We start from the raw sequence: 15,139 nt of genomic DNA on the forward strand, positions 1-15,139 counted from the left end.
GCATTGTCCATGGCTTTGCAGCAATCCCTCATACTGAGCAAGTATGAAGTGACAGTGGGAAGAAAAACTCCCCATTAGCAGGAAGGAAAAACCTCCAGCAGAACCAGGCTCAGTATGAACGGTCATCTGCCTCGACCGACTGGGGTTACAGAAGACAGAGCAGAGACACAACAAGAGAAACAAAAAGCACAGAAGCACACATTGATCTAGTAATCTGTTCTACATTAGATGGTAATAGCAGGTGATCTGCCTTCCCTGAATGATGTCACAGTTAACAGAACGTCAGACCAGGTGTACCTACTATGAAGAAAAAAGAGAGAGAGCGAAAGGTTAAAAGCTGAAATGACAACAGTCATTTCAATGTAATGCAATGAAAACTGGAAAGCAGTAGACTGGAGAACAGTAGAAATCAGTAGAGTGAGATAATTAGACCCTGATGTCCTCCAGCAGCCTAAGCCTATCACAGCACAACTATAGAGGTAGCTCAGGCTAGCATGAGCCACTCTCACTAGAAGCTTTGTCAGAAAGGGAAGTTTTAAGATTAGTCTTAAAAGTAGACGGGGTGTCTGCCTCACGGACCAAAACTGGGAGCTGGTTCCACAGGAGAGGAGCCTGATAGCTAAAAGATCTGCCTCCCATTCTACTTTTAGAGACTCTAGGAACCACCAGCAGACCTGCAGTCTGAGGGCTTTATACGTTAGAAGAAGAATTTTAAATTATATTCTTGATTTAACAGGAAGCCAATGAAGGGAAGCTAAAATAGGAGAAATATGATCCCTCTTGTTGATTTTCATCAGAACTCTTGCTGCAGCATTTTGGATCAGCTGAAGGCTTTGAACTGCATTTTGTGGACTTCCTGATAGTAAAGAATTACAATAGTCCAGCCTTGAAGTAACAAATGCATGGACTAGTTTTTCAGCGTCACCCCTGGACAGAATGTTTCTAATTTTGGCGATATTCCGGAGGTGAAAAAAGGAAACTCTGGAAACCTGTTTAATATGGGATTTAAATGACATGTCTTGGTCAAAAATAATACCAAGATTTTTTTACTTTTTTACCAGAGGCCAAGTTAATGCCATCCAGATTAAATGATTAAGAAGTTTATTTTTTGAGGACTCTTGTCCAAAAATTACAATTTCTGTCTTGTCAGAATTTAAGTGCAGGAAATTTAAAGTCATCCAGCTTTTGATGTCATCAACACATGACTGCAGTCGAAGTAATTGATTGGATTCATCAGGATTTATGGATAAATATAGCTGAGTGTCATCAGCATAACAGTGGAAATTAATCCCATGCTGTCTGATAATTTTGCCAATCGGAAGCATATATATAGTAAAGAGAATTGGTCCAAGGACTGAACCCTGTGGTACTCCACAGATGACCATAGAGTTTGAGGAAAATTTATTATTAACATGAACTAACTGGAATCTGTCATACAGATAAGATTTAAACCAGCCTAATGCTTTCCCCTTAATCCCTACAGTATGCTCAAGTCTTTGTAGGAGAATATTGTGATCAACTGTATCAAATGCATCACTGAGATCTAACTGGACAAGTACAGACACAAGTCCATTATCTGAGGCCATGAGAATATCATTAGTGACCTTCACCAGAGCTGTTTCAGTGCTATGATGAGCTCTGAAGCCTGACTGAAACTCCTCAAGTAGGTCATTACTTTGTAAATGTTCACATAGTTGACTAGCAACTACTTTCTCAAGAATTTTAGATAAGAAAAGAAGATTAGATATAGGTCTGTAATTTACTAACTCATCTTGATCAAGAGAAGGTTTCTTAAGTAAAGGTTTAATAACAGCTACTTTAAAAGCCTGTGGTACATATCCGTTTACTAAGGATAGATTAATCGTGTCTAAAATAGGACCACTGATAAGAGGGAATACCTCCTTAAACAACTTGGTTGGGATTGGGTCTAACATGCAGGTAGAAGGTTTATATGAAGCTAAAATTTTAGAGTCTGTGCCCTCAGGCGCTTCTGGTCTGTCGCTGTCCAGCGCACGCAAGCCGCCGCCAGAGCCCTCCGACGCTCCCATGTCACCCGGCTGTGCCCTCTGGTGCGCCCGGCTTGTCGCTGTCCAGCGCACGCAAGCCGCCGCCAGAGCCCTCCGGCGCTCCCAAGTCACTGTCTGTGCCCTCTGGCGCTTCTGGTCTGTCGCTGACCAGCTCATCCCCATTCTTGTTCCCTGGCGTGTTAGGATGCTCTCCGTTCTTGTTCTCTGGCGTGTTAGGATGTCCTTCGTTGTTGTTTCCTGGCGTTTCCCTCACGCCCCGGCGTTCTCTTCCCTTGCACCCCGGCGTTTCCCTCACTCCCCAGCGTTCTCTTTTCTCGCGCCCCGGTGTTCTCTTCCCTTGCGCCCCGGCGTTTTCCTCACGCCACGGCGGCTTTTTTCCCTTGGCGTTTCCATACGCCTTTTCCTTCCCCTGGCGATCCGCACGTTAGTTGTGGTCCAGCATATCCGTACGTCTGTTGAGCCCTTGCGTTGGCGCACGCCTGTCTTGTCCCTCTGGCGTTTCTGTACGCCTGTTCCCCGGGCGTTTCAGTACACCTGTTCCCCGGGCGTTGTCGTACGCCTGTTCTTCCCTCTGGCGTTATTGTACGCCTATCTCGCCTGTTTTGTCCTGTGGCGTTGGTTGCCAATCTTGCCTGTTTGCCCTTGTTATTCAGCTAGCATCTGTTGGATGCTCTTTGTTTTGGTTTACCCTGGTTTGATCAGGTTTGGTCTTGTTTCTAGCCTGCCATCCTTAGCCTCCCTCCGCCCACCCTGGTTAGATTAGTTTTTATTTTGACTTATATTTGAAAAGCTGTGGACTCTGCTAGTCGTCTCTGAGAAGCTGTTAACTCTGCAACCCGTCTCTGTGAAGCTGTGGACTCTGTTAGTCATCTCTGTGAAGCTTTGTACTCTGCTACCCATCTCTGTGAAGCTGTGGTCTCTGCTATCCGTCCATGAGAAGCTGTGTACTCTCTCACCTGCCAGTCAGCTCCTGCATCCTTCACCTCCGCCTGGTAACAAACTCTGGTTCCACTTGCCATCATCACCCACTTCTTTCAATAAACTCTCTTATACTCAGCTCTGTGTGTGTGTGTGCTGTATCCGGGTTCATCCAGGACAAAATCATGACAGTCTGCTGATGTGCCACTTTACCAGTTTGATGTGTACATGTTCCTTTGACGGGAAATATGAATCAAAAGGGTTAATCTGGGTAAATTTCCTCTAAAAATGAACTTTCCAGAGACTAAACTTCCTAACGGATTGCTTTTGCAATGATCAATTCAATGTATCTATATAGCACCAATTTACAACACATGTCTCCACTGAATGTGGAGTTTCATTTGTTGGTCAGTCAAATGAATTATTCCACCCTCTGAGCCTCTACACAATCAGTATTTACACAGGAAGCCACAACAGGACAGAAAAAGATTAGAATGATCTCATACTAAGGAAGTGAAAGTGTTATTGGATAGTAAAGCAACAACTAACATATTTACTTATGCCAGTGGCTGTGGCCAGTTTGACAGCCATGGGGGGGATACTGCAAGGCATGAAGAATGGCTCCAGGATATATTGCCCAAAGGCCAGTGAAATGACTGCCATCGCTGCAGGCCTGCAAGATACAACACATTCCTGTCAGATTATGTTGTGATAGTGAATTAGGTATAGGTACCATTTATAGCTGCTAAACCTTGAAAATATTTAATACTATATGTGTTACGATATTGATAAGCCTACCATGTGTTTGGTTTGTTAATTTAATTAATTTGACTGAGTCTTTCAGTTCAGATTGCAGCTTTGTTGCCGCCCAGGTTCCACTTTATTACCATATCATTTCAGCTTCAGAGTTTAATATTTATATTCAGTACTGAATATTTGAAACTCGCAAATGTTATTTAAATACAACAGACTACTCTTATGGTGTATTTTTTGACTACAAAAATCCCAAGCCTGCTTTCATTTGCCCCCAAAAAGCCTAACATTCCACTAATTCAATTTATTTGGAGATACAGTATGCAGACAAGAATGAGATGTGTACAAAATGCTTGTTTCTGAAATACAGTATTAAAGGAAAATTATCATATGTGTAAGGCACAACCACATACACAGAAACAAAGTTTGTGTAGATGTTATGATAGTGTTCGAGTTCAGCCAGGAGGAAGATAATAGTAAGACTTTAGGCTGAAGCAACAAGAAAAAGGAGACTGTAGGAACCCCTCTCACAAAGCTGCCTCACAGCTGGGTGCCTACTAAAACTCTATAAAGTTTTGCTCCATGTTTCCATCGCTGACCACTCCAGCAATGAGGGTCTACACAGGAGAGACAAAATGACAGTGTTCAGAGACCCGCCAACATAGGCACAGTTTCACTGACACTAGCTGTGTCCTATTTTTGTCCTTCAGGCAAGGTTCATGGTTTGTAAATAAACAAATTATATTTCGGTTTGAAATACTCTGTTCATAGTGGTCCTTAATATTAATGTCGTTGCTCTTCAGTTTTTCTGGACTTCTTGGGATAAAACCTTCTCATTTCTCCATGCCCCTCTGCCAATCACTAAAAAGTGTTCATTCAAAACTCCTTGGTTTTTACAACAGGCCCAGAGGAAACCAGGCTGATAAAAAACTGCTCCTGAAACACTCGCAAGTGAGCGGAGTCATGCAGTGTGCAGCTAATACGAGCAGTTAGAACAGGGCCTCATTTGTGCAAGCTGGAAGCAAGCTAATTCTACTTTCTGTGAAATCAACATCGAAATCAAAGCCAAGCAAACTGACTGTTTTCTGGGTTCTCTTTCTAAGCTGTTGCAGAATAGCTGGTCAGAGACAGCGTCTATGCAGTGAATTTTGTTCAATTATTGTTACAAGCAAAGAACATGTTTTTTAACTTGTAAGTTTAAAAAAATACAATCAAGAAATTAAACAGAGTCCAAGGTAAAATTTGACTGACGGAGATGAGCGGCTGAGATCTCGCGAGAGCTGTGCGTAAGTAAAATGGAGGCGTTCATGTAATTCAAATCAAACAAGCTAAGGTAAGAATGAACCAATAACTGAAAATAATACAAAGTAAAAGCCCAAACATTTACAACTGTCTTATTTTTTACGAGGGAACAAACTGGACGAAGAGACCGTGACGAGCCTGGAGTGCTACCTGGACGAGTGTTTCGATAGCATCGTGATGGGGAAGGCCCAGAAGCCTACAGCTGCTAGCACACCGTCACTTAAGCGCACTCGTTCTAATTATCAGATAACCAAAGAATGACACTGGATTCCCCGCTGACAACAGCTGAAACCCAGGAAGCTCTTAAAAGCATGCCTAATAAAAAGGCTCCAGGTCCAGATGGATTCCCTACTGAGTTTTATAAAGAGTTCTGGAATATTCTAGCCCCAACGTTCCACAGAATGTTGCAGGAAACACAGGAAAAAGGCAGATTGTCAGCTAATATGAATTCTGCCACCATCAGCCTTCTGCTCAAGCCAGACAAAGATCCTGTGTTGCCCACCAGTTATCGTCCCATATCCTTAATTAATGTGGATATTAAGATAATCTGTAAAGCTTTAGCAAAAAGATTAGACAAAGTAACTCCTCTCATAATACATCCAGATCAAACTGGTTTCATCAGAGGAAGGCAGTCATCCACAAATACACGCCGATTACTTAAATTAATTGATTATTTCTACAGTAAAAACATTAAAACCAATATATTGTCTTTAGACGCAGAAAAAGCATTTGATAGAGTAAATTGGAAATTTTTATTCGCTACTCTTCATAAATTCGGTTTTGGCGATTTATTCATAAACTGGTTAAAAATTCTATACAATTCTCCAACAGCCTGTGTCAGGACAAATAATCAAATATCTTCCAGTTTTTGTCTACAGAGGGGCACCAGGCAAGGATGCCCTCTTTCTCCATCACTTTTTGCCATCTTTATAGAACCTCTAGCGGCAACAATCAGACAAACAAAAGCTGTAAAAGGTATAAAATGCATGAAAATAGAGCACAAGATTAGTCTGTACGCGGATGATGTATTACTTTATCTCCAGCATTCAAATAATTCTCTTTTACAAGTAATTAGAATACTAGAATCTTTCTCTAAAGTATGAGATTACTCTTTAAACTGGTCTAAATCTACAGTACTGTCAATTAATTGCTCTCTCGAAAACTCCCTAGATTTACAAATGCAATCAGGAAATATTAAATATTTAGGCATTACTGTGTCGTCTAAATTAACGGATTTACTTAAACTTAACCATGCCCAACTTTTAAACAGGATAGAAGAGGACCTTGAAAGATGGAAATCCCTTCCAATCACACTTATGGGTAGGGTAGCTTCAATAAAAATGATGGTCCTACCTAGAATTAATTATTTATTTTCAATGGTCCCCAATAAACCATCATCTGACTGGTTTAAATCTCTAGACTCTGCCATTTCTAAATTTCTTTGGAAAGATAAACCCCCACGTATTAGCTTAAAGACAATACAGAAGACTAAAGACAGGGGAGGATTAGATCTACCTAACTTCCATAACTATTACTTAGCAAATAGGCTACAATACATCTCTAAATGGATAAAAAATAGTCTTTTAGATGAGCCTTGGTTAGATATAGAACAGGAAATGTGCAATAATATCATGATTTCAGATCTGCCGTTTATAAGCTCAAATATAAAACGGCATACATGCTTCAAAAATATCAACATTAGTTCTACTCTGACAGCATGGTGGGAGTTCCTTAAAATGACAAAGACATCACTTATCCCATGCAGTCGTACACCTATCTGGAATAACCCTGATATCCTACAAAATAATAAAATGATAAACTTTACATACTGGAAGAATAAAGGTATTAAATATCTGGAACATCTACTTGACAGAACTGAGTTCATCAATTTTGCTAAACTAAATATGCAATATGGCATGAGTAAAAATAAATTCTTGGAATATGAACAACTTAAATCTATAATTAAAAATAAATATAAGCATATTAATGGTGGTTTACAAATTCCAACTAATATATTAGAGTTCCTAGATTTAACCCCCCCCCCCCCCCAAACTACTGTCTAAATCATACAGGACACTGACTAAAATAGATGATTCGATATCTCTTCCTATAATGAAATGGGAAAAGGAATTATCAGGCACCGTTGAACAAAATTCCTGGGCTCAGATATGTCTAAGAACTTTCAAATTGACTAGAAAAACCAACTTACAACTAATACAATACAAAATCCTTCACAGAGTACACTACACAGGACAAAGATTATTCAAGATGGGTTTGGCACAATCTAATATCTGTCCACACTGCATAGGCAATCATCCTGATAATTATTTTCATGCGTTATGGTTATGCACACCAGTCCAGAGGTTCTGGACACAGATATGTAAGGACTTATCAAAGTGCTTGAGCTGTAAAATTACACCTTCCCCATCAGTTTGCTTGCTCGGTAATTTTGAGGAAAGTCCTCTGAAAAAAGAAATAGTTTACATGGTTTTCACTGCATTATGTATCGCAAAGAAAACTATCCTCATGAATTAGAAAAGTAAAGAAAATCTCATTATCAATCAGTATAGAGATCTTTTGTTGGATCATATTAATCTAGAGACAGCATCTGCTTCCACATCTGATTGGTCTCTTTGGGCTCCTCTGATCAACACCATCACTTAGTGGAATAGGGGGCGATGGGTTGCTTCCTGCAGGGCGCAGTGGCTGGATGGAGGGGTTCCTGGGGCTCTGGGGGCACTTGGAGTAGGGCGCCTGGTGGATCCGACTCCGGGGTCTGTTGCCCCCATCTGGGAGGAGCTTGGGAGGCCTACGGGTGGCCTACAGCAGCCGCTTGCGGCGCTCTTTGGGAGCTGCGTGTTGACGGACGTGGGTTACTGACCTGGTAGCTGTGCTGCCGCTGGGTGGGGCCGGGGTGGGTCTGGGGTCCCCGGGGCGCGCCGCCCTCGGGAGGGGGCCCCGGCGGGGCCTCGGGGGTTCCGGTTCCGGGGGGTGTGCCGCTTTTGGGGTGGGCCGGCGCGCGCCCGGGTGTCCGCTCCTGCACGGGGCCTTGGGTGCGCTGGGGGGCCTCGGGGCCTGTTGAGCTGGTAGGGGGAAATGGTCATTAACATTTCAGGGCAGATACTCTTCTCCTTCATTGGATAGGCACTCTGCTAGTGGGGGGAGGGGGAAGGAGGGTGAGTAGGGACCTACCCAGCCTGGATGTCTACTGTCGAATGTACGGTGAGTTGTTTGAACGTTAGTGTTGGGGAGGGATTAAATCTACGGGTGTGGGGGGGTGGGGGGTGGACGTTCTGGTGGGCTTGTGTCCGGCCCCCTGTCCCGGTCCTGGTCTGTGTCGTCTTCCGGTGCGGGTTTCGCTTGGGGGGTGAGGTTTGGGATGGCTCGTGCGGGCTGGCTGGCCAGGGTCCCCCCCCTCTTATTTATTTATTTATTATGTTTATTATTATTTTTATTTATTTTATTCTTTTTTGGGGGAGGGGGGGTAAAGCCAGTAGGCTTGGTGGGTGGGCTGGGGGGATTGAGGTGTTGGTCCTGGTGGGTGGTTGGCTGGCGGGCCCTGCGGCCTCTCCCTGGCCCCCGGACTACGGTGGTGCCGCTGGCAAGGCCCCCTTCTCTGGGTGGGGCTTTCGGGGAGCGGGGGTGCCTATTGGAGTCAGTAGGGGAGCTGAAGCTGCTACCCCCGCGACCCAACCCCGGATCAGCGGAAGAAGACGGACGGATGGACGGAGGGGAGCTGGCTCTCTGGGATAGCTTTTCCAGTCATTTGCTCCCCATCCCCGGACTCCTCCCTCTGCCTGCTCCATCACGCCGCCACACATGTAGGACTTGGGGGAGAGGGCATTACAATTTTATCATGCAACTTAGACACTTTCACTCCAAACATTTTCACAAACCACACTCATGTAGGCCATGGTATGGGGGGGTGGGGGGAAGACGTCTGGGGGGGGGGGCTTATGTTGTGTGAGCCTCACCTCGGACGGCTCCCTTCACCTCCTCTCCCACTTAGACATTGAGGGTTCTGGGCAGTTGCCCGGAGGGGGTGCGCTGGCACCAGCTTCCTTCCGGATGGGGGATGGGCTGTGCCGTGCACCCCCTTCGGCGCTCCCAGTTTTTTTAAACGCACTTGAGAACAACATGCAACAACACAACATCTAAGCGGGCGTAGGGAGGATCGGGGTCTTCTGCACACCCCCGTTCTCCGATGGCGGCAAGGAGTCTGGGGCCTGGAGGAGGTGCGGGCCACTGTGTCCGGGGTCTTGGCGGGGGGCTGCAATGGGTAGTCAGCGGCTTGCCAGGTCGGGGGCTGACGCCTCCGCTCCCCCCAGGAGGGGCGGGGGGCAGGGGTGGCTAGGGTAAGGTGGGGGAGGGAGGGAGGGGGTTTATTAGGTATTTAGGGGGTGAGGGGGCTCTGGCTGGGTGGCTCGTACGGGTCGTGTTGGCCCGCCCTCTGATCTGCTGGCTTAATGGCTTAAACGACCGCCCATTACTAAGGGGTGGACCTGTTTCTGTTGAATCTGCATGTTATCTAAGCCATTACAAGGCATTTGTTGGGCAGTAGTATAAAGCTTGTTACTCCACATTACCCCAGACTTTTTGAATTGAGAAAGCTTCCTGGAGAGGAAGAGAAACGTCTTCAACTACGGAAAACAAGTCCAGTTGCTTTGTTTTTTACTTTTTTTTGGAATACATATGTTAAAATCACTCCACTGTTAATGCTGTAGTTCCTCAGCAGAGGGCAATAGACCACTGCTGAGAGATTGTCCATCAAATTTTCATCATATGTTACAATCATATGTTAAAATCCGTCTAACGTTAAATATGTTAAAGTCCAACATAGTTATAATCACACTACTGTTATTGCTTATTTGCACACTATTCTCTCAGGAATATCAAATGCAAATTTATGTAAATGTACCCTCAAAATCATTGCAAAAAAACACCTTTTTACCTTATTACTTGTGATTCATGAAGCACAGTCTAAACTAACCTATATAACATGGCTAAAAAAAGTTGTACACATGTTTCTTTATTGTTTGTTGTGTGTACTCTATGCCGGAGTATGTCCTCAAAGGAATTTCACCACAGTAACACGCTGTGACAATAAAGAATCTTGAATGTTGAAGCAGAAAATCTTTCAGAGGCAACAGTGTAATGCCATCTTATGACGTAACAGACTCCAGCTCCCAGCATGCAACATGGTCGACCAAATCACCAGCTCCCAGCATGCAACACGGTCAAACTTACTCCAGCCTTGTAACGTTATCTCGTTTAGCAGACTATTTTCAAACGGTCCTGTAGGGGAAGCATCACTCGAAAATTACTTAGTATGGTTTTAATGGTGTTCCATCGTCAGAGACCCGCAAGATTAATAAAAGAACTACATACAATGAAAGCAATAATTTATTCTGTATCACATTTGGAGATTTCCAGCTCCAGCTGAGGACCAAGGCATGGTCCTCACTTTGTACTTTAAACAAGAACATTTGTGTGCGTGTGTGTGTGTGTGTGTTTTTTTTTGGGGGGGGGGGGGGGGGGGGTTCGGTGTTCGGGGAGAACATTCAAGCTTTCCGCAGAAATACCCAAGACTGGGATTCTAATCCGTCACCTTCTGGTTGCAAGGACACGGTGGTATAAACTGCATCCAGTTCAGTCAAGGTCCAGACCTAAATTCAATTGAAAATCTATGGCAATATTTAAAAATGATTCTCTTCATCCAGTTTGACTGAGTTTGAGCTGAATTGCAAAGAGGAAATAAGTAATAAAAAGCTGGTAGAAAGTTAGCCCGTAATTATTGAAAGTTAGCGATTATTACAGCAAAAGCTGGACCTACAAAATGAAGCTGAATGTGCAAGTTCAATCGAAGAAACTCATCGCCTGCCTCCATTCAATCAGAGTCCGATCCGCCTCTGATGTGAGCCAATCAGCTACGAACCACACCTCCATGAAGCCAATCAGCATCCCGCGCTCATCTTAAAAGCAACTTCAAATCCACATCTCAGCTGCTAACCAGCAAGCGCAAACGGATTGCATGTCGGATTTCGAATCAGATGTCCGCTTCAACCCACCCCCAACCCCTTCTTCACCATCGTAGCTGAGTTCATCTAGCTTCCAATACGTTCCTCCATCCTCAACCCATCAGAGTGTTTTCTCCCTTCAGTCTTCATCACTCCCTATCACCCCGTTATTGGTCCGGCAGAAGACCACCATGTTGGGCCCGGTTCTGCCAGAGGTTTCTTCCCAAAGGGGAGTTTTTCCTCTCCACAGTCGCTTCAAGCTTGCTCATCATGGACAGTTCATGCAACCTGTGTTTATCAAGTTGGACATCTATCTTAAACAGATCATCATATGGACTGAACAAACTTCTTCTATCTCCACTCCACCACCAGTTTCAGACCTGGGGGGAACATCCCTGTTCTCATACATCTACTTATGCATATTAAAGTATAATTCAGCATTAATGTTCCTGCCGAGGTCTGAGCGCCAAAGACTTAAAATATTGTATCAATAAAATCCTTCTAATTGCCATTTCTTTCTCTGTGAGTTTTTCAGATTGAACTATTGACTCAGGACACTGATTACAAATGGACTTCATATTTTCAAAATCATGTGCCGTTTTCTTTTCACTAAACTATGCACTGCTTTCTGTTGTTCTACATTAAGGTCTATAGTTGTAATCTGAAAAAATGTGAAAGCTTCAAATGGTGTGAATGTAATTCTTGAGCTGAGTCATAAAGGCAAAGGCAATATTTATTTCTATAGCACATTTCAGTACAGAGACAATGCAAAGTGCTTTACATAATTAAAATATATAGGAAAATAAAACAGAATAAAAGCAAGTAGGAATAAAATGCAGAAACAAAATTGAACATGGGGAAAATAAAAATTAAACAAGCAAACAAGTAAAAACAATTGGAATACAAAGTAAGCTAATTATATTTCAGTAATACAGTTCAATTAGAACAGTCGAAGGCAATCCTAAACAGATATTTTTAATCTTGATTTAAAGGAACTCAGGCTTTCAGCACTTTTACAATTTTCTGGAAGTTTGTTCCAGATCAGTGGAGCATAGGAACTAGATGCTGCTTCTCCTTGTTTAGTTCTGGTTCTGGTTCTGCAGAGCAGGCTGGAGCCAGAAGACCTGAGTGGTCTGGATGGTTGATACACCGATAACAAGTCTGTGATGTATTTAGGTGCTAAGCCATTTAGGGATTTATAGACTAACAGAAGTATTTTAAAGTCTATTCTCTGAGATACAGGGAGCCAGTGTAAGGACTTTAGAACTGGGGTTATGTGCTCTACTTTCTTAGTCTTAGTGAGGACGTGGGCAGCAGTGTTGTGGATCAGCTGCAGCTGTCTGATCCACTTTTTAGGAAGTCCTGTGAAGACACCGTTGCAGTAATCAATTCGACTAAAAATAAACGCATGGATTAGTTTTTCCAGATCCTTTTGAGTCATTAGTCCTTTAATCCTAGAAATGTTCTTCAGGTGATAGAAAGCCGACCTTGTAATTGTCTTTAGATGCTTTTGGAGGTTCAGGTCTGAGTCCATCACTACTCCCAGATTTCGGGCCTGATTAGTGGTTTCTAGCTAAAGCAGCTGGAGCTGTGTGCTAACTTTTGATCTCTCCTCTATTGGTCCAAATGTTATTACTTCTGTTTTGTTTTTATTCAACTGAAGAACATTTTGGCACATCCAGGCATTGATTTCTTCTAGGCATTTACTCAGTGCCTGAACTGGTTCATAGTCACCTGGTGACATGGTGATGTAGAGCTGTGTGTCGTCTGCATAGTTATGGTAGCTGATGTTGTTATTTTTTATTATCTGAGCTAGGGGGAGCATGTAGATATTGAAGAGGAGGGGACCCAGAATGGACCCTTGGGGAACCCCACATGTGATTTTTGTCATCTCTGATGTAAAGTTACCTACTGATACAAAAAAGTCCCTGTCCTTTAAGTAGGATTTAAACCAGTGGAGTGCTGTACCAGAGAGACCGACCCAGTTCTCCAGACGTTCTAACAGGATGGAGTGATCGACAGTATCAAATGCTGCACTGAGGTCCAATAGTACCAGCACGGTGGTTCTTCCACAGTCTGTATTTATATGGATGTCATTAAAAACCTTGATAAGGGCGGTCTCTGTACTATGGTGAGCAGAAACCTGACTGGAAAACGTCAAAGCAGGCTGGTCGTTAGTTAAGAAGGTGTTTAATTGTTGAAACACAGCTTTTTCAATAATCTTACTGATAAAGGGGAGGTTTGAGATGGGCCTGTAGTTATGGAGTAGTAGTTTGTCTAAATTGTTCTTTTTCAGCAGTGGTTTGATAATTGCTGTTTTTAGGGACTGGGGGAAAACACCTGACAGAAGGGACGTGTTTATTATCTGGGTCAACTCAGACGCTATGACAGGTAAAACTTTTTTAAAGAAAGCTGTGGGTAGAACATCAAGACAGCAGGAGGAGGAACTTAGCTGCTGAATTATCTGCTCTAAGCTTCTGGAGTTTATTTGGCTGAATTGGGACATTTTGTCAGAAGTAGTTCCAGCTGAGTACGGCTTTGGTTCTGGTGTTGATATGGTAGTACAAACTAATCCTCTAATTTTTAGGATTTTCTCAGTAAAGAAGTTAGCAAATTCGTTGCAGGCCCTGGTGGAGTGGAGTTCTGAAGCCACGGACACAGGAGGATTTGTTAATCTGTCGACTGTGGCAAATAAGACACGAGCGTTATTAATGTTTTTCTTAATGATCTCATGAGAAGAAAGATTCTCTTGCATTTTTCAGTTGTAAGTTATATCTGTAAGTCTCTCTTTATAGATGTCATAGTGAACCTGGAGTCTATTCTTTCTCCACCTGCGTTCAGCTTTTCGACACTTACCTTTTTTCACCTCTAACTGCTGGAGCATTTCTCCAAGGAGATTTTTTCTTCCTGTAAAAAACCTTCACTTTAACTGGAGCAATGCAGTCAATGATGTCTGAGACTTTAGAATGAAAGTTATCTACTAGCTCATCTACTGAGTTGCAGCCTAAGGTTGAAGTAGCAGAGTAAGCTTGAATAAAAGTTTCAGTGGCATTGTCCTTAAAGGTGCGTTTTCTTACGATGTCCCTTCGGCTAAATGAGTCACTGGAAATGATGCTTTCAAAGGTAACAGAAAAGTGATCAGATAGGGCAACATCAGTAACATTGACCTGTGAAATGTTTAGACCTTTAGTGATGATCAAGTCTAAAATATGTCCCTGTTTGTGTGTTGGCTGTTTAACATGTTGAGTTAAACCAAAGTTTCTAAGTGTGTCACACAGTTCTTTTACACTTCTGTCTTCAGGGTTGTCATCGTGAAAGTTGAAGTCTCCCACAATAATTAAACAGTCATAATCAACACATATCACAGACAGCAGGTCACTAAAATCATTAAAAAAGTTGACGTGGACTTAGGAGACCTGTAAACATTCAGAAACATAGTTCGTACCGGACTTCACGCATTAGGTGCACTGTGATCTGCACATTGTGAAAAGAAATGAAAATAGAATGTAATATGTAAATCATCTTTAAAGGTTTTCTCGTTTACAATATTAGCAGGTTGAATGCTTAACTTGATTAGACATTACATGTTCTAGTTTGGAGATGTAATGTTGCTGATCAGCGTATGCATCATACACTTTAACTAGATTTTGAAAGACAGTTTTAATGGTCATAAATCTCTGCTGAATTCACCTTTTTGTTTTGACTCTGTTATAGTGGTTTTTGTGCAGCAGGTGTGTATAAGACTGTGCATTCTCAAAATGTTTCCATAACCCCTGAATTCCCTGAGTGTAGAATGTGCAACTTCACTATGGAGCTCCTGCTTCCACACACTGATCTTATGGCTCAGCAGTACATCCCTGTTCTTTTCCCACAGCTGCCAGTGAGGCGCTGCGGCAAAGAAAATCTCCCTTTGTTCTTCCCAGTTTTGTTTTCACACTCTGCCTCTGTCCCTGTTCTTTTCCCATGGTTTTCATGCAATCCCACTAGCCAGGGGCCAGCACTAAACTGGTCAGGCCAGCATAACCACTAGACTGTTTGCACAGCTTTGGCTTGGCAGTGTACACATATGGGGCTTTTTCCCACTGTGGTTGTTTCTGAGTATCCCAAAATGTTTCAGGGAGA

General features: G+C 43.0%; 1 protein-coding gene across 2 annotated transcripts in view; it reads right to left on the reverse strand.

Moving 5' to 3' along the window:
• slc7a11 (solute carrier family 7 member 11) overlaps positions 1-15,139 on the reverse strand; it is a 62,439-nt gene that overhangs the window by 34,584 nt on the left and 12,716 nt on the right. For both annotated transcript variants that reach the window (XM_036130107.1, XM_036130106.1), the window contains exon 3: positions 3,503-3,618. In XM_036130107.1, the coding sequence (XP_035986000.1) occupies positions 3,503-3,618 (116 nt within the window). The remainder of the gene's footprint in view (positions 1-3,502; positions 3,619-15,139) is intronic.

The sequence above is a fragment of the Fundulus heteroclitus genome, unplaced genomic scaffold (genome assembly GCF_011125445.2).
Source record: "Fundulus heteroclitus isolate FHET01 unplaced genomic scaffold, MU-UCD_Fhet_4.1 scaffold_28, whole genome shotgun sequence".
NCBI lineage: Eukaryota > Metazoa > Chordata > Actinopteri > Cyprinodontiformes > Fundulidae > Fundulus > Fundulus heteroclitus.